General features: G+C 40.4%; 1 protein-coding gene across 7 annotated transcripts in view; it reads right to left on the bottom strand.

The window, feature by feature from the left end:
• The window catches only part of MAST2 (microtubule associated serine/threonine kinase 2), a 207100-nt gene that overhangs the window by 58632 nt on the left and 127756 nt on the right, over positions 1-20712 (bottom strand). For all 7 annotated transcript variants that reach the window (XM_027537403.1, XM_027537402.1, XM_027537401.1 and 4 more), the window contains one exon: positions 3662-3753. In XM_027537403.1, the coding sequence (XP_027393204.1) occupies positions 3662-3753 (92 nt within the window). The remainder of the gene's footprint in view (positions 1-3661; positions 3754-20712) is intronic.

Below are 20712 nucleotides of genomic sequence, written 5' to 3' on the forward strand. Positions count from 1 at the left end.
TAGGGATACGCAAATTGAAACAACAAGGTACTATTATAAATGGATTAGAATGGCCAAATTAAAAAACACTGACAATACCGAAAGTTGGAAAGTTTCTGTAGAGCAACTAAAATTCTCATTTGTTGCTGGTGGGAATGTCAAAATGGTTCAGCCACTTTATAAAACTATCCCTAACCATACAATCTAGCAATCACCCTCCTTGGTATTTAACCAAATGAACTGAAAATTTATGTACACATGAAAACCTGTGAGTGAGAGTGGTATATCCAGACAATGGAATATTATTATTCAGCACTAAAAAGAAATGAGCTGTCAAACCATGATAAGATATGGAAGAAAGCTAAATGCATATTATTCATGGGAAATAGATGGGGAAACAGTGGAAACAGTGTCAGACTTTATTTTTTGGGGGCTCCAAAATCACTGCAGATGGTGACTGCGGCCATGAAATTAAAAGACGCTTACTCCTTGGAAGGAAAGTTATGACCAACCTAGATAGCATATTCAAAAGCAGAGACATTACTTTGCCAATAAAGGTCCATCTAGTCAAGGCTATGGTTTTTCCTGTGGTCATGTATGGATGTGACAGTTGGACTGTGAAGAAGGCTGAGCACCGAAGAATTGATGTTTTTGAACTGTGGTGTTGGAGAAGACTCTTGAGAGTCCCTTGGACTGCAAGGAGATCCAACCAGTCCATTCTGAAAGAGATCAGCCCTGGGATTTCTTTGGAAGGAATGATGCTAAAGCTGAAACTCCAGTACTTTGGCCACCTCATGCTAAGAGTTGACTCACTGGAAAAGACTCTGATGCTGGGAGGGATTGGGGGCAGGAGGAGAAGGGGACAACAGAGGATGAGATGGCTGGATGGCATCACTGACTCAATGGACGTGAGTCTGAGTGAACTCCGGGAGATGGTGATGGACAGGGAGACCTGGCGTGCTGCGATTGATGGGGTCGCAAAGAGTCGGACATGACTGAGCGACTGACCTGAACTGAACTGAAGAGAAATGAACCAATCTGAAGAGGCTACATACCGTATGATTCCAATTACATGACATTTTGGAAAAGGCAAAACTATGGAGACAGTGAAAAGATTAGTGGATATCAGGAGCTGGGGTACAGAGTGATGAACAGATGGGACACAGAGGATTTTAGGGCAGTAAAACTACTCTGCATGATACTACAATGATAGATACATGTCACTATACATTTGTCAAAACTCATATAAAAATAAATAAATAAATAAATAAACTCATATAATGCACACGAAGAGTGAACCCTAATGTAAACTACGGGTTTTGGGTAATAATAATGTGACAATGCAGGTTCAACAGTTGTAACAAATGTACTAATCTGGTGCTGGATATTGATGGTGCTGAAGGTGGTTACATGTGTGGGGATAGGGTATATGGGAACTCTGTACAATCCACTCAGTTTTACCATGAATCTAAAACTGCTCTAAAACAGGTTTATTACTTAAAAGAAAAAAAAAAATCACAATGAACTAGAAAGGTTCCACTCCCAGAATGGCTAAGTGCCTACTTAATTGACCTTACTATAGTTATAATCTAGTTATATATGCTGTTGTTGTTCAGTTTCTAAGTCATGTCCAACTGTTTGTGACCCCATGAACTGTAGCAAGCCAGCTTCACTATGTCCCTGAGTTTGGTCAAACTCATGTCAGTGATGCCATCCAACCATCTCATCCTCTGTCACCTAGTAAATATTTAATATTGAACTAAACTGTATGAAATGAACCTACTTTCAAATCAACAGACCCCATACTATTCAACATATTCCAGACTTTAAAGTGAAAATAAAGAGTCTTAGAATATTCTGTGGATCCAAATATCAGGATGTATAAGATTTTAGAATTAATCCAATATGAAGTTTGATCTTTCTCTACATTTGGTTAAATGCAGAGTCCACAGTCATGAACTGGGCTTTTACATCAGTTCTTCCTCCCGGATCTGAGGCCTACTTAGATTTTCTGCAGTATTTAAGAGCGATGATGATGATAGCTAACATTTATGGAGTACTGGGGAGCCTGGTCGGCTGCCGTCTATGGAGTCGCACAGAGTCGGACACGACTGAAGCGACTTAGCAGCAGCAGCAAGCATGTTATATGTATTAACATAAAGCTAGAGCCCGCAGACCCAGACAGGCTGAAAAGGCCAGGTGATGTTCTCGATCAAAGTCTCTGAGTAGGGAAAAATCTAGTCCTAAATTCTGTCAGCAATCTAAATAAAGAGATAATCATATCAGAGAGAAGCTGCAAGTAGTGATTACTGCCTGGCGTTCACATTACAGTTGTGATACTATGTTCAAGGTTTGCAAGTGCTAAATTAATTTCTACATGATGAAAAGTCCAAGTCAGATATATGCTGAGTTTTTACAAAGTTCATGGTTAGAATGCACTATCTGAGCTAACACCTAGCCCAGTTCATTCTGAGGGAAAAGTCCCTATGCACAATGAGAAATCTGGCTTTAAAAGCCAAGTAGGTCTAGTTCCCTGGGTCTCCCCGTGCTCTTGCTGGTGTCTTCTCATATTAGAGTTAGTACAGTATTTGAGAATTCTACTGATTCTTGGAAGAGGGTCATGAGCACACTGAATAGCTGGGTCTGAGTGAGTCTGATAAAGTGAGACCCTTATCTCAAGGACACAGATCAGCTTCAGAATCACTCGATTCTTAGGGTGCTCAAACAACTATTCCTCATTCATCCTCAGAATCACTCTCCAAAGACACACTAAACTATAAGCAAGTAGACAAACTCAAATGGAACAGACCTGTCTTATTTGGTTTAATGCTATACTGTTTCACTACTTTGGTACCTTTTTATTGCCCAAAGACAAGGCTTGTAGATTATCAAATCCAGGCAGCAATGGCTTCCTATGGATCCAAGCCTGCTCTATTTCCATTATCCCTAGGTCTGGAACTTCTACTGTAAACAGCATAGCAGTGAACAGTGTAGCAGAGCAACAACTCCTTCCACAAAGCTGAGTCCCCTGGTCTGACTCCCCTGGGATTTAAGAATACATGTCTAGACTAAAACATATGGCTAACTCCAATGAGGTCTTCTGCCTCATAATTTTTATATATTCTTTAGTCAGATGCAAGTACATCAATCCTTATACTGCCTAGAAGAGCCCATATTCCAGATGAATGCCTGAGATCAGTGATTCCACATACTGGAACTGAAATAAATGTCAACATGAAACAAACAGTTCTCTCACTACTGTTGACTTCTGTTCTAACAGAGGGCAAGTTATTAGGAGTCCTATGAGGCAGAAAACCATCTGTGTGAGCCCTAATTCTTGGGCAAGGTAGGACAAAATGTTAATGGAGGCCTCATCACATGGTCCCAGATGACCGGAGTCATAACACACTCTCAACACACCAGAACAGGGGTGGTGGACCCAAGACATGCATAAGACCAAAAGGAATATTGACAGGTCAAGGCAAGAAATAACTAAGAGTCAAAAACAGACTGAACATACTCTCCCACAGAAAGCATGCCCGTGAGTTCTGTCTGCTTCAGTCAGCCAAGTGAAGAAAAAATATATCGTAACATGATGAACCTCACACAGAGAGAAGAGGAAAGAAATCGGGCATCTGTGACCACTCTTTGATTCCACTTTTCTTAATCTTTAAGCACTCACCTGTGTGGCCATGGAGTGGTGAGTGTGGCCGTGGCAGTGTAGGTGACGTACTAGAGGTCACAATCAAACTCTTGCGGTTACTTGTCCGACAGCTGCAATGAAAACACAAGTGTCAGTTATAACAGGGTTGCATCATGGGCCCATAGAGCTTGAGTGGCTATCGAGAGACAAAGTCACATCATTTCATGAGCCGAGCAGTGTAATACTTGGAACTGGGTTACCAATTACTGTTTGCACAGTGAGTCTTCATAATTCATTGTGTTCCATCTTGCAGTAACTTTTGTCACTGTCTTGACTCTTTCTTGTATTGTCACGGCACCTTTCCAATGTGCAGATTTTGCTTCCTAAGCAAATAAATATCCAAGGAGTTCCCTAAATGTAATAACCATGCACTAAATGGTATGTAATGAAGAGTGACCACTGCAAGTTTGATTCAGAAAACAAAAAACACAAGCCATAAATATTCTCATCTCTCATAAAAATTAATGTTCTTGCCATAAAAATGAAATGATTAAATCTATGAAATTTATCTTTGAAAAATTGCTTAATCAATTAATAGTCTCATTTCAACATAAATTTCAGAGCAGGGCTGGGTTCCTTCTACAAAGTTGGCTTTCCTTTACATTTTAATGCCTGAGGATTTTTCTTGTGCTTGGAGAAAGTCAAATCATGTTGAAAAGTCATTTCATACTCAACCTGTTACTGTAAAGTGTAAGTAAATTTATTTGAAAGCTAGCCCATCTTTTAAAGGCATTAAAGAAGCCTGGTCATTTATATTCATCGAAACAAATATTTAGAGCTTCCCTGGTGGCTCAGATGGTAAAGCGTCTGCCCACAATGTGGGAGGCGTGGGTTCAATCCCTGGGTCGGGAAGATCCCCTGGAGAAGGAAATGGCACCCCACTCCAGTACTCTAGCCTGGAAAATCCTATGGATGGAGGAGCCTGGCAGGCTACAGTCCATGGGGTCGCAAAGACTTGGACACGACTGAGGGACTTCACTTTGATTTTCTTTCACACAAATATTTACTGAACATTAACTGCACATCAGGCACCATTCCAGGTGCAAGGGAAGCCGTAGAGAACAAAAGAAAATCTCTGTCCTCAAATGGCAGTAAACAGTGATATGAAGAAAGAGACAGAATGTTTAAGAAACAGCAAAGAACTCAAGTAGGTGGCAGGAGGGGAAAATGACAAGGAAAAAAGTAGGGTATAGAAGCTATGGGTATAGACTGCAGCCAGACTCTGTGGGGCTGCCAGACTGCTGTAAAGAACTATTGGAAATGTGATAAGGAATCGCTGGAAGGATTGTGATCAATCTCAAGAGATTATGATTAGAAATGACACAAACCTGTCCCTAAGAAACCATCAGGAATCATCCGATCACATCTCACATGCCCTTATTACCCCCAATTACCACCAAAGGCCCAAGCCTTCCATCTCTAATTTGACACAGTCTCCCTCTACTCCTTAATCTTAAAAAAAGAAAGAAAGAAAGCTTACACCATGCCTCCCTGAACTCAGTCTGTCATCAGCAAACTATAACCTTAGCTTATTTTCTCAACATTCAGTTTCAATTCTGGCTCTAACTGAAACTTTGTTATCCCCTAGGACACCACAGTCCTGGTGAAAATTCCAATCCTTTTAAACCCAACTTTCCATCTATTTTGCAACTGCACTTGGGCGGCCGATGGTGAATGAAGAAAAATCCAAAATCATGCTGGCTGGGGTTTCTTTATGTTTATGATGATAAATATCAAGTGGATCCATACTACATCTACTTAGGTAACGCACTCTCTCTCCAAGACAACTCACAACTCAAGACTAATTCACATCTTCTCCCCAAACCTCCAGTACTTCTTCAGTTCCCCAAATCCTATCCTCATCTGCTGACTTGGCTTTTTATTCAACTAGGGGTAAAAAGAATCAAAACAAAAAGAAGTACTACATATTTCTGCTCCCCCAAATCTTACTAGCCTGGAGAATTTCCTGGTGGTCCAGTAGTTAAGAATCCGCCTTCCAGTGCAGGGGACGCAAGTTTGATCCCTGGTCAGGCAACTAAGATCCCCACACACTGTGGGGCAACTAAGCCCATGTGCCATAACTACTGAGCCTGTGTGCTCTGGAGTCCACATGCCACAGCTAGAGCCCGTGTGTCACAACAAAAGATCCTGAATGTCTCAGCTAAGCTCTGATTCAGTCAAAAATAAATAATTTTTTTTAAATCTATCAGCCTGAATCTGTATACATATACTATACTGACTTTCCCATCAACAACAGCAGAAGACCATGTTGCTATGAAAGTCAACTCCCTGACTCGCTATTCAAGAAGTCTGTACCTCCACTGTCTTCCTTCTCCTATAACACAAACTTCTACATCCTACTGGGTCATTCTCATCATCATAAAAACATGCTGTAATTTCTTACATATCAAGAAAATTAGAATAAAAACTTTCATAGACCTCTCCCAACTTTGCTCCCCTGTTTAGGAAAAAGTCCATGTAGGGATTCTGTACTTGTTATCCTATCTCATTTCCTATTATCTCTCTTTTTTTTTTAAAATTATTTTTGGCTGTGCTGGGTCTTTGTTGCTGCACAGGTTTTTCTCCAGTTGTGGAGGGGGGGCACTCTCCAGCTGTGGTACGTGGGCTTCTCATTGCCGTGGCCTCTCTTGTTGCAGAGCATGGTCTTAGTTGCTCTGAGGCATGTGGGATCCTCCCTGATTAGGGATCGAACTCATCTCCCATATTGGGAAGTGACTCCTTTACCACTGAGCCACAAAGGAAGGCCCTTCTATTCTCTATTTAACCCACTCTAGACTAGATAATCAACATCTTTGTTGCCTATTATCAAGGTCATCACTGCTGCTAAGTCGCTTCAGTCGTGTCCGACTCTGTGCAACCCCATAGATGGCAGCTCGCTAGGCTCCTCTGTCCCTGGGATTCTCCAGGCAAGAATACTGGAGTGGGTTGCCATTTCTCCAATGCATGAAAGTGAAAAGTAAAAGTGAAGTCGCTCAGTCGTGCCCAACTCTTACCGACCCCATGGACTGCAGCATACCAGGCTCCTCCGTGCATGGGATTTTCCAGGCAAGAGTACTGGAGTGGGGTGCCATTGCCTTCTCCGAAGGTCATCACTAACAACAGTCAATTCTCAATCCTTGTCTTATGTAACCTCTCAACATCATTCAACAGTTATAACTTCCTCTTCTAAAAAACAAATTGGGATTCAATTTATATTCAATTAGGTGTTCTGTTCAATGAGCCCTGACAACTGTACCCATTTATATAACACATCCAAAACAAAAGACAGTGATTCTATTACCCCAGAAAGTCCCCAAGTGCCCCTTCTGGTCAAAGCTACTGTGAGTCCATTTTATTTCCTTTACTGGCTTATTAACTATCAGTTCAGTTCAGTTCAACCATAGCTTTGACTAGACAGACCTTTGCTGGCAAAATGTCATCTCTGGTTTTTAATACTCTGTCTAGGTTTGTCATACTTTATGGAATGTACATATGAAATCACATTAACCCTTAGAAAGCTTATTTGGACCGAGGGGATCTTGAGCAGAAAGACACCCAAGGTCTCCTGTACTAGGGCTCACAGCACCTTCTTCAACAGGTATGCCCTCCCTCTTTAACTTACTCAATTCTACCCATTCCATAGAACCATGAGCTCGAATGTGGTTTTGCGTGAATTCTCTTTTATTCTTCCAAGCAGGATGAAAAAATGAAACAGTTTTCAGACATTAGACAACAAGCAATGTAGGACAGTGATCACTTAAAGAGAAGGGAAACAAACAAGGTGAGTCCTACAACTGCCTGGGCTTACTACCTGGAAAGACATGCCCACAACAGCACAGGGAGAAGATGGCCTGCACAGAACCTGGGGGTGGAGGAAACTTCTTAAGAAAAAGAGCAGGTGGAATCACTCCCTGGTACTCAAACAGGGTTGGGAACAGTTTGTGTTTCCACCAGACAGAGGGGGAAAACCTGGTTATTCACAAGACACTAGCAAGGAAAAATTAGTCCCAAATGCTGACCTGGTCCTACCTAACAAAGCTTAAAAGCAATCCTTAAAAGACCAAATTATTTCCAAGTAATTTAACTGTGTCCCAGAATAAGGCTCAAAAATAATATTGAAAGAAGCAAAAAACAAAACAAAAAACAAAAAAAACACACTCTGTCAAACAAAGTCAAAATCAGTAATTGGTACACAATAAAAATTACTAGGCATGGAAAAAAGGAGGAAATATGACCCATGATGTGGTGTGGGGGAGTGGGGGAGAGTAGAAATAACAGATCCAGAGATGGCACACACAGAATTAGTAGAAGAGAAATAATAAAATCATTATAACTATATTCCATATTTTCTAAACATCCTTTTTTTTTCCTTTATAAAAATTTATTTATTTTTAGCTGTGTGGATCTTCGTTGGGACATGCAGGATTCTCTCTAGTTGTGATGTGTGGGTTTAACTGCCACGCAGCAAATGGGATCTTAGTTTCCTGACCAGGAATTGAACCCTCATCCCTTGCATTGGAGGCGGATTCTTAACCACTGGATCAACGGGGAAGCCCCTATATTTTCAGTGAGGCACAGGAAAGTGTAGCATATTAAGGAGAGATTATGGATGATACTTTTAAAAATCCAAATAGGACTTTCAGAGATTAATAGTCTAAGATGAAAATTAAACAGGATGGCATTAACAGAAGATAAAGCACTGCAGAAGAAAGATGTGCCATCCTAGATACAGTGAGAAAAAAAAACTATGCAAAATGAAACAAAAAAAAAGAGAACTTTTTTCATTTTTAAAATTTATTTATTTTCATTGGAGGCTAATTACTTTACAATATTGTGGTGGGTTTTGCCATACATCGACATGAATCAGTCAAGGGTGTACATATGTCCCCCTCATTCTGAACTCCCCCTCCACTTTCCTCCCCACCCCATCCTTCTGGGTTGTCCCAGAGCACGGGCTCTGAGCGCCCTGCTTCATGCATTGAACTTGCACTGGTCATCTATTTTACATATGGTAATATACATGTTTCAGTGCCAGAGAAAAGGGAACTTTTAAATGGAAAGAGCACCAGGGAGCTGTGCAATAACTGCTGCCAAGCACTGTGTCATTAGTCCCTGAAAGGGAGAAACAGAAAAAATATTTGCAGAAATAACTGCTGAAAATTCTCCAAATTTGAAAATTATAAACTCACAGATCTAACTGGCTCAATGAACCCCAAGCACAAGAAACATGAAGAAAAGTATCCAAAGCATATCACAATCAAATTACTTAAAATTGATGATAAAATCTTAAGAGCTGCCAGATATAAAAATTACATAACACAAAAGAATAAAGATAACAATGACAACAAAATTCTGCTTGGAAAAAGATGCAAGCCAGAAGACAGTGAAGAAATGTCTTAAAGCACTGAATCTAGAATTCAATACCAAGTGAAAATATCTTTCAAAAAAGGTAGTCCAAATAAAGACTTTTCAGACACACAAAAGCTGAAATATCCCCTTATCAACAGATCTGCACTATAATAAGTGTTAAAGAAAGTCCTTCAGGCAGAAGGAACATTATACTAGATGGAAATCTGTATCTACACAAAGAAAAGCACCAAAAATGATAAACATAAACCATTTTTCTTTTTTTATTTTTAAAATCTCTTCTTGAGACTTCCCTGGCAGTCCAGTGGTTAGGATTCTGCGCTTCCACTGCAAGAGGCACAGGTTCAATCCCTGATTGAGAAACTAAGATTCCCAAAAGCCTCTGGGCACAGCCAAAACACAAACAAAAAAACCCAAAACTCTTCTTGAATTTTAATGGAAACACAATAATTTACTGTGGGGTTTACAACACTGTTGTTCATTGCTGTTGTTCAGTTGCTCAGTTGTGTCAGACTCTTTGTGACCCCATGGACTACAGCACGCCAGGCTTCCCTGTCCTTCACTATCTCCTGGAGTTGCTCAAACTTATGTCCATCGAGTTAGTGATGCCATACAACCGTCTCATTCTCTGTCGCCCCTTTCTCCTCCTGCCTTCAATCTTTCCTGGCATCAGGGTCTTTTCCGATGAGTTGGCTCTTCACATCAGGTGGCCAAAGTATTAGAGCTTTAGCTTCAGCATCAGTCCTTCCAATGAATATTCAGGGTTGATTTTCTTTAGGATTGACTGGTTGGATCTCCTTGCAGTCCAAGGGACTCTCAAGAGTCTTCTCCAGCACCAAAATTTGAAAGCATCAGTTCTTTAGTGCTCAGTCTTCTTTATGGTCCAACTCTCACATCCATACATGACTACTGGAAAAACCATAGCTTTGAGTATTTGGACCTTTGTCAGCAAAGTGATGTCTCTGCTTTTTAATATGCTGTCTAGGTTGCAACATATGTAGATATAAAATGCATACAGAATAGCCATATCAGCAAGGCTGGGAGGGGAGAATGGAAGTAATAGTAATGAAGCTCTTACATTAAGTATGAAGTGGTATAATACTACCTTAAGATAAACTAGCAGAGAAGGCAATGGCACCCTACTCCAGTACTCTTGTCTGGAAAATCCCATGGACAGAGGAGCCTGGTAGGCTGCAGTCCATGGGGTTGCAAAGAGTTGGACACGACTGAGCGACTTCACTTTTACTTTTCACTTTCATGCACTGGAGAAGGAAATGGCAACCCACTCCAGTGTTCTTGCCTGGAGAATCCCAGAGATGGTGGGCTGCCATCTATGAGGTTGAACAGAGTCGGATACGACTGAAGTGACTTAGCAGCAGCAGCAGCAGCAAGATAAACTAGAAGTTAAAATTTTACATTTTAAACACTAACGCAAGTAGTGCAAAAGAAAAATAAAGTATAGAAGTCAGGCTCCTAAAATTTCTTGGGCTCCAAAATCACTGCAGATGGTGACTGCAGCTATGAAATTAAAAGACGCTTGCTCCTTGGAAGAAAAACAAACCGACAGCATATTAAAAAGCAGAGACACTACTTTGCCAACAAAGGTCATATAGTCAAAGCTATGGTTTTTTTCAGGAGCCAACTATGGATGTGAGAGTTGGATCATAAAGCTGAGCACTGAAGAATTAAAGCTTTTAAAGTGTGGTGTTGGTCCACTGGTGTGGTCCAACCAGTCCATCCTAAAGGAAATCAACCCTGAATATTTGTTGGAAGGACTGATGCTGAAGCTCCAAAACTTTGGCCACCTGATGAGAAAAACCGACTCATTGGAAAAGACCCTGATGCAGGGAAAGATTGAAGGCAGGAGGAGGAGGGGACAACAGAGGATGGCATCACCAACTTGATGAACATGAGTTTGAAAAAGCTCCAGGAGTTGGTGATAGACAGGGAAGCCTGGCAAGCTGCAGTCCATAGGGTTGGAAAGAGTCAGACATGACTGAGCAACTGAACTGAACTGAACGGATAGTTAATAAGCCAATAAAGGAAATAAAATGGATTCACAGTAGCTCAGTAGGTAAAGAATCTGCCTGCAGTGCAGGAGACCCGGGTTCGATCCCTGGGTTGGGAAGATCCTCTGGAGAAGGAAATGGCAACCCACTCCAGTATTCTTGTCTGGAAAATCTCATGGACAGAGGAGCCTGGTGGGCTGCAGTCCATGGGGTCACAAAGAGTCAGGCATGACTGAGAGACTAACACTTACTTACTTACTTAAAGGAAGGCAGAAAAAGAACAAGTATAGCTGGGCTAAACAGAAAATGATAAGCAAGAGGACAGATTTAAATCCAGTTACATTCAGTTCAGTCGCTCAGTCGTGTCCGACTCTTTGCGACCCCATGAACTGCAGCACATCAGGCCTCCCTGTCCGTCATCAACTCCCGGAGTCCACCCAAACCTATGTCCATTGAGTCAGTGATGCCATCCAACCATCTCATCCTCTGTTGTCCCCTTCTCCTCCTGCCCTCAATCTTTCCCAGCATCAGAAGTCTTTTCAAATGAGTCAGCTCTTCACATCAGGTGGCCAAAGTATTGGAGTTTCAGCTTCAACATCAGTCCTTCCAATGAACACCCAGGACTGATCTCCTTTAGGATGGACTGGTTGGATCCCCTTGCAGTCCAAGGGACGCTCAAGAGTCTTCTCCAACACCAACAGTTCAAAACCATCAATTCTTCAGCATTCAGCTTTCTTCACAGTCCAACTCTCACATCCATACATGACCACTGGAAAAACCATAGCCTTGACTAGACGGACCTTTGTGGACCAAGTAGTGTCTCTGCTTTTTAATATGCTAAGTTGGTCATAACTTTCCTTTCAAGGAGTAAGCATCTTTTAATTTCATGGCTGCAATCAGCATCTGCAGTGATTTTGGAGCCCAGAAAAATAAAGTCAGCCACTGTTTCCCCATCTATTTGCCATGAAGTGATGGGACCAGATGCCATGATCTTAGTTTTCTGAATGCTGAGCATTAGGCATTTTTTTCACTCTCCTCTTTCACTTTCATCAATTACATTAATAATCTCATAAAATGCAAATGTTCTAAATATATATTCAGCTAAAACAAAGACTGATAGATTGGATAAAAGAGCAGGACCTGACCATATGCTGTTTATTACCTGTGACAGCCAAAAACCTGGAAATCACCTCAAATGTTCACTAACAGATAAACAAATCATAATATATCCAAAAAATGGACTACTACTCAGCAATAAAAATGTATGAGCTATTGATACACACAATAAATGAATCTCAAAATAATTATGCTGAAATCAAGAAGCCAGACATAAAAGAGTACATACTGAACAATTCCATTTATATAAAATTCAAGAAAACATTAACCTATACGGACAGACAACAGATAACAGGCTTCCTGACCAGAGGCAGGGGACGTATTATAATGAGGCATAAGGACATTCAGGAGCTGCAGATATGTTTATTGTCTTGAATGATTATTGTACAAATGGTTTCAGAGACGCCTACATATATCAAGATCCATCAAACTGCACCATTCATTTGTATTTATTATTTATTTGGCTACATCGGGTCTTAGTTGGGGCAAGCAGAATCTTATTTGCATTATGTGGGATCTTTCACTGAGGTGCACAGGCTCTCTAATTGTGGCACACAGGTTCCAGAGCATGCAAGCTCAGTAGCTGTGGTGCATGGGCTTAGCTGCTCCATGGCATGTGGGATCTTAGTTCCCAGACCAGGAGTCAAATCCATGTCCCCTACACTACAAGGTGGATTCTCAACCAGTGGTCCACCTGGGAAGTCCCAAATTGTACATTTTAAATATGTACAGCCTATTATATTTCAACCACACTTCAATAAAGCTATATACTTTTTAATGTAAATAACATCAAAGTCACTTTTCTGCTTAAAACTCTGTCTCAGGGAGAGTAAAAGCCAATGTTCTTACAATGGCCGACAAGCTGTACATGGCCTGGATCTCCATTACCTCTGTCCCTCATGCTCACTCTACTTCAGCCACGTGGGTCTCCTCACTTCTCTTAGAACATGCCAAGTGTACCACTGCCTCAGGGCTTTCCCAAAGGAGGCTTCCTTTGCCCGTTTCCCTCATGACTTGCTCCCTCCTCTTTCAGGTCTTGCTCAAGTTCAGTCTTCTGAATGGATTTTCCTTTGACCATTCTATTTAAAATGGTAACATCCACCCTCCCATTTGGATCCACTCTTCTCCTCCTTTCCTGATATATTTTCCTCAATAGCACTTGCCATTATGTAACATACTATGCATTTCTCATTCATTCTGTTTGCTGTCTTAGAATCTTAAGCTCTGTGAGATCAGTCTGCACAGGCTTTGTTTATTGCTATATTTTGCAGTGCTGAGAACTCTGCCTGGCACATGGCGGACTCTCAATAAATCTGTTAAGTGGATGAATGGATGAGTATAATTTGTTACAAGAATTATAATAGAAGAGGACACTTATACACCTGACATATGTAAGGTATATCCAAACTATGTCCAAACTTCTCTTGTATGAAAACAAAGATCTCTCGAAATGGCAGGGACAGACAACTGATTCTCATTTCATTTGTCATGGTCTTATTAAAATTTGAATTAGATTCAAAACACTAAAGATCACATTTCTAGGCCACACGCCTTTTTATGAAGGTACATATAATCTCACTTGGCAAATCTGCAACAGCTGCCAGGGGAAGAAAAAAAAAAAAGGTCAGACACCCTGGTACGGATGTCATGACTCAGCTGAGATCCAAAGCAAGAACTGCCTAATTTTTCCATTTCAACAAGCACTGGCCACTTCCCCAGGATCCTAGATGATAAAGGGCGGGTCTTCATTTTTCCATTCCAGAAGATTAAGGTACCGGATGTTTACAGAGTCAGCCACACCAACTCTCAGCTGATGGAAGGCAACCTGGAAGCCCCTGAGCTGATGCTCTGCTGCCCATTGCAAGGACTGAGTTAAGCCAGACTGCTGCCCACTACCATGCCAGTCACTTGGTCACTCACAGCAAGGTCTGGTACTTTATCTTACTACTTGCTTCACCATGGTCACCCCACCATGGATAGTGGGAGCAAGTACTAAGGCACCCTGTGCAAGCTCTGTGAAACTGCTGAACTGTGACCATATTTGGAGACCTCCCAGCCTTCAAAAATCCCTTCCCTCAGCAACTAGCAGGTACTCAAATCAAATATTTAGGAAGTCTGTTTCCCAGTTTGAAGGAATATACAGTAGGATACATGGTTGCGGACCCCTCAGTGCCTCTAATCTCCAGCCTCTCAGTTTCAGAAGTCCAGCTGCTGCTAGGGATCTAAGTACTTGGTAATGAATTGACTACTACATGGCTATTTCCTTTCTGAATTAAGAGTGTGGAAAAGACCACTTCTGCTTCATTAACTGTGATCAATAAGATAGACAAGAATCTGGAACCATTTAAGGTCATGTACTTTCAGGTGCTATTTCAGAGTAACAACTAGGATGATGTCCCTGTAAAGACTGAGAAGCTAGTAAAGTACAAGTTGCTCAGTCGTGCCTGACTCTTTGCGACCCCATGGACTATACAGTCCATGAAATTCTCCAGGCCAGAATACTAGAGTGGGTAGCTGTTCCCTTCTCCAGGGGATCTTCCCAACCCAGGGATCGAACCCAGATCTCCTGCACTGCAAGCAGATTCTTTACCAGCTGAGCTACCAGGGAAGTCCCAAGAAGATAGAGCAGGAGAAAATGCATGTTCTCTCAGTCAACAAAGGTTGCTGCTTGGAGATAAATCCACTATTTGTCTTCTGCCTGGATTATTTCAACAGCTTCCTAACTAGTCTCTCTAATTTACTCCTGTCTCCTATTGCCAGTCTGTTCTCAACACAAGCAGACACTGTGATCCTTTTAAAACATACATCAGACGATTTCATCCATTTGCCCAAAACCTCGCAAAGGCTGCTAACTTCACATGGAGACACCAAGCTACTTGGACCACTGCACCAACTGTTCCCTCCACTTGGAAAGCCCTTCCTCCACTTACACCATGGCAAATACCCCTTACCTCCTCCAATGTCACCTTCCACATTTCCCTGTGCAACACTGTGACCTGCCCCAAGAATCCCCCTTATTTTGCCTTTTTGGGGGATGGCAGCTCTCCTTGGATTAATAAAGTATTTTTTAACTCCTACTCTACTGGTTTGGAAATAATACATTTTTTATACACAGTTATTGTTACTAAACTTTTAATAGGCATTCTTGTCTCAACAGGAGTCTAAGTCTTAGGTCTAAGGATAGCTTAACTCCAGTTCTCCTTGCCCCTTCTAATATACATGTTATTTGGTCCAGTGCTTCCGGTCTATCTTGCTTTTACAATACCAAATTAGTAATTACTGTTTCATACAGTAACTGCTTGCATTGATTTACTCATATTTCCAGTTTCTTTGGTCAGCATTCCCTCCTGGATTTCACAACTTTCTTCTTTCTTCTTTTCTTCACAATTATTTCACTGAAAATCTAATACTGATAAACCTTCTCAATGTCACTGTCTGAAGATGGCTTTAGTTTTCTCAATGACTTCCACAAGTATGGAATTCTACAACCTCTTGTCGAGAGTACCTTTTTTCTCAATACCTTAAAGATGGTCCATTGTCTTATGGCTCCTGTTATTGCTGCTGAGAAGCTTGCTCTCAGGACTGTTGTTCCTTTGTAGTTAATTTTTCTTTTCTCTCTGCTTTCTTTTAAATCAAAATTTTTTTTAGATATAATTCACATCTCACAGCTTCCCTGGTGGCTCAGCTGATAAAGAATCCACCTGCAATGCAGGAGATCTGTTTTAATCCCTGGGTTGGGAAGATCCCCTGGAGAAGGGAACGGCTACCAACTCCAGTATTCTTGCCTGGAAAATTCCATGGACTATATAGTCCATAGGGTCGCACAAAGTCGGACATGACTGAGCGACTTTCACTTACTTATTTACACATATCACAGAATTCAACCTTTGAAAATGTACAATTCAGTAGTTTTTAATACACTCACCAGTGTGCAGCCACCACTGCTAATTCCAGCACATTCTCATTATTCCAAAAGAACCCCTGTACCATAAAGCAGTCACTCGCCATTCCCATCTTTCCTACCCCTCTTCCCAGGCAACCACCAAAGAACTTCTGTCTCTATGGATTCCACCTGTTCTAGATATCTCACATGAACGGAATCATATGTCATGTGGCCTTGACTCTGGCTTCTTCTACTTAGCACGTTTCATCCACAATGAAGTATTTGTCCGTACTTCATTTCTTTTCATGACTGAATAATACTCTGTTGTGTGAAGAATATACAAACATTTAATTCATCCATTCATAAACTGATGGACACTTGGGTGGTTTCTACTTTATAGCTATTTTAAATGATGTTGTTATGAATAGCTGTGTGTTTGTGTGTACATTATGTTTTCAATTTCCTTAGGTAAATGTCCTTGCTGAACTCATTCATAGGAGCACCTTTAGCTTTTGTGAATTCTTAAGGGTTCTCTAGTTCTTTTAAGACCTCTGTTTTTGGTTCTGAAATTTTACTGCAGTGTATCTAGATGGAGATTTATTTATACCTTTTGTGCTCCATGATGTTGTTTTGGTTTCTAATCAATTCTGGTCTCAGTCATTATCTCTAAATACTGCCTTTTCCCCATTTCTCTATTTTCTATATTGGACCTTGTTATTGTATCCTCCATATTTCTTAGTTCTCATTCATATTTTATACCTTTTCCATCTCTGTGCTGCATTTTAGATAAAATTTTTCTAGCTTTGTCTACAGCTCTACTATATGACCTGACGACTGAGTTTTCAAATTCAATGTTGCACTGTATTTAATTCCTTAAATTCTAATTAGCATTTTTTGGAAATTTGCCTGATCTTTTAAAATTAAATATTTTTTGTTCTCTCATTTCTATCTCCATTTACATTGTTATTCGCTTTAAATTTACTTATTCTATGGTTTTTATTCATAATGCCACTTTTAAGTTCATAGGGACCTAATCTTACTGTTCCTTTTTTCTATTGATTTCACTTACAGTGGCCTGCTTCCTTGTACAGTCTATCATTTTGTACTATAAACTCACCATTAGTGTGGCTTCACGGGAATATTGTGCTACCTGATTTGAAGGTATGTCTTTAAAATCTCTTTGAATTTGTTTTGGACAGACCTGTCAGAGCTCTTTACAGCCTAGAATCAGCTCTTAAGACTAAACATATGGTATAAACTCTAGGTCCCAAATTCAGTTGAATAAAGGTTTATAGTTTAAAATTCTCAAAGAGACTTTTTCTTCTTTCTTATTAAGAACCTATTTAAAACCCAGATGAGATTAAAGAACTTCATTTCATCTCTCCATGTCAGTGGACAAAATTTTTCCCAGTCCATTCCTACACTAAGGGTAAAGCCCTTGAAGAATCCTAATTATACATGAGGTCTTAATTCTACCCTAACTTAGAGTCTCCCTATCCTAAACAAGCCCAAGGCCTCACCCTCTTTCCCCTAAAGATCTCAGGACTAATATAACACAGCACAGCTTCCTCCCTGGCCCTGTTTCTTGGAAGTTCCAACACTGGTTTCCACTGTTAGGTGTTGTTTTCATTCTTAGATTGAGGTCTCTTGGGCTTTTCCTCACATTCTACTGAATTTAGCTATGCATTTAAAACAATAATCATAATAACTAGTATTTACTAAGTGCTAACTGGGCACTGTTGAAAGCACTGTATGTAGTATCTCACATCCTATGAAGTAGGTACTGCTGCTGCTGCTAAGTCACTTCAGTCATGTCCAAATCTATGCGACCCCATAGACGGCAGCCCACCAGGCTCCCCCGTCCCTGGGATTCTCCAAGCAAGAACACTGGAGTAGGTTGCCATTTCCTTCTCCAATGCATGAAAGGGAAAAGGGAAAGTGAAGTCGCTTAGTCATGTCTAACTCCTAGCGACCCCATGGACTGCAGCCTACCAGGCTCCTCCGCCCATGGGATTTTCCAGGCAAGAGTACTGGAGTGGGGTGCCATTGCCTTCTCTGATGAAGTAGGTACTACTATAACCCTATTTATACAGATAAGGAACCTGAAACACAGAGATATTATTGTTTGGATGACTAATGAATGGGAGAGAACGGTCCTGTAATGCATTCTTAGAGCACTGCATGTCTTGGTGATCAAAGGAAAGTGGCCAATGAGACTAGAGATATTTTTTCTTTGAATGGAGTACACTTCTACTACAAATATGGGCCTTGGTAAATGAAGTTGTCTTGCGCTATCCCTGATTACATAGTATCTGGGAAGCTGTGGTATATTTGGTTTGCCTTTACTAGTTCCCATGCTTCCAAATTTCTTTAAAAGTACCAAATAAGAAGCCCACTACCAGGTTACATTTTCAGATCAGTTTCTTTGAGAGTTAGTGGTTAAAGGGAATCACAAAATATCTTGCAGTCACTCCATATGTTTGTTCAATATCCAGGTTAAACCCTGAATTAGTAACAACCCTTCTTTCCTGCCTCCTCCCTCAATAAATGGCCCAGCTGTCTGGCCTGCGCCCAAGTTTCCGTAATAGAGAAGATCAGAACACAATTCTGTTTCTATGAGGCAGTCATGGATACAGTGGCCACTCGTAGAGCCGAGCCCCAACTTTCAGTAATCAAACCTCAATATCCCAGTCGTTTTTAGTGATAATTAATCGCAAGGTTCTGGGCCGAGTGCTGGAATGAATGTAATCAAACACTGGCCTTCAGAGGCTTGCAGCTGAAGAAAATTAGATATGTGAAGGAAAAGAGCTCAGGCAACATTTACTGAACATAGGTGCCTTTTAAAAAAAGAATCTGGGACTTTGTTGGTGATACAGTGGACAAGAATCCTCCTGGCAATACAGGGGACATGGATTTCATCCCAGACAAAGATAATTATAATATGATACCATTTATAAGAGGTATCTTTTAAAAAAAAAAAAAGAATCTGGGTGTCTATGCTCTACTAAAATGAACGATATGACTAAGAGGAAGGCAGAAAATCACAGGAATGTATTAGACTTCACAGTGGAAAGAGGTACTGGTAATACCATGATGCCAGCTACGCAAGAAGACTCGAAAACAGTCAGCCTAGACTGGAGCGGAAGATGAGAGGGTTCTAGGAGTGATGACGCAGCGGGGAGGGTGAGAGGGAGGATTAGATCATCGAGTGTAACCTCCTGCATTTTACCTTCTGATGGAAAATGCAGGGATGAGCAAATGACTTCTGCAGAAAATATAAAGCAAGGCAAAAGTGAGGTAATTATTACCCTCAAGAAAACAAAAAGTTGTAAAATAAACATAATCACTGCATACAATGACTCAACTAGGGTAACAGTTATGAAGTCATAATTGAATTGATTATAGATGAAATTATTTTTTGTTTGGTTTTTTCTTTTTTTGTTTTTAGATGAAATAATTTAAAGTGCTTATTTTTGAGAAGCAAAAATCAAGGATGGTAAGAGTGGGATAACAGAATATTTAGTTTTCTCTTATAAGCCTTAAAGAAGTCAATGGCTTTTGAAATTAGGTCCATAGATTACTTCAACAAAATAAAAATTAAATTTAAAATGACAGTGGTTTTCACATATGTTAAGTGAAGAAGAAAGGGATAGTTGGGGTAGGAAAAGAAATTTGCAGCAATCAGTAAAAAATCACAATAATTACACTGCATTTTAATTGGTACAACCATGGTTCTATCCTAGGCCATCATAGTTTAAAGGAAACTAGCAAGTGATCATCTCACCCCTCTGCTCAAAATTCTCTGACAACTGTCACAGTTAAATAAATAAATACCTAAATTAGTTATTAGCATGCCATTCACTGCCCTTCATGATATGGCCAACCCCCTGCCGATCTGTTCTACTCATCATCACCTCCCCACAAATCCACCCTCTAGATGGTCTACACCGCAATACTAAACAGGCCCATGCCATTATGTCTCCACTCCCATGCACATCTATTGCTTCTCCTTCTACCCTTGTTTCAAATGTCTACCTGACAAGTATATGTTAATTATTCTCTTCCCCACTCAAGAAATTTCCTTCTCTCTTAAGCCCTTATTGAGTTCTCCAGGGCAGAATTAAAGACTGGTTTCCATAAACTGGCACTGAATTTTATATAACCTTCCATTACAGAATGTATTGTGCATCACCACATGACTCCCACCACAAGCCAAGTAGCTCTCTACAGGAGATAATTAACAAACTTAGAAGCAACAAGTAATCCTTGGCTTATTATAAACTTGTACTAGAAAACTGAATAAGTTGGAAAGCTGCCTAAGTTGTTTTATGACATCAGTATAACTTTAATTCAAAGATGAATAACAATACCCTATGAAAATTGTAGATTCATTTCCTTTATAAGCATATATGTTTTAATTCTGAGTAATACTGCAACACCAATAGTGGGTAAAACTTCTGGCACCTCAGCATAAATGAAACTAAAATGTTCTCAGTATTTTTCACCACCACTCACTTGCAGTTTAAAAAAAAAACTTAAACTAGACTGACTCAGAATGTACTTGTCAAAACAATAAAAATTACTAATTTTATTAAATCTTGACTATTTCTTAAATACTCTGTGTGATACAATAAGAAGTATGCATAAAACACTAC

The sequence above is a fragment of the Bos indicus x Bos taurus genome, chromosome 3, assembly GCF_003369695.1.
Source record: "Bos indicus x Bos taurus breed Angus x Brahman F1 hybrid chromosome 3, Bos_hybrid_MaternalHap_v2.0, whole genome shotgun sequence".
NCBI classification, from domain to species: domain Eukaryota; kingdom Metazoa; phylum Chordata; class Mammalia; order Artiodactyla; family Bovidae; genus Bos; species Bos indicus x Bos taurus.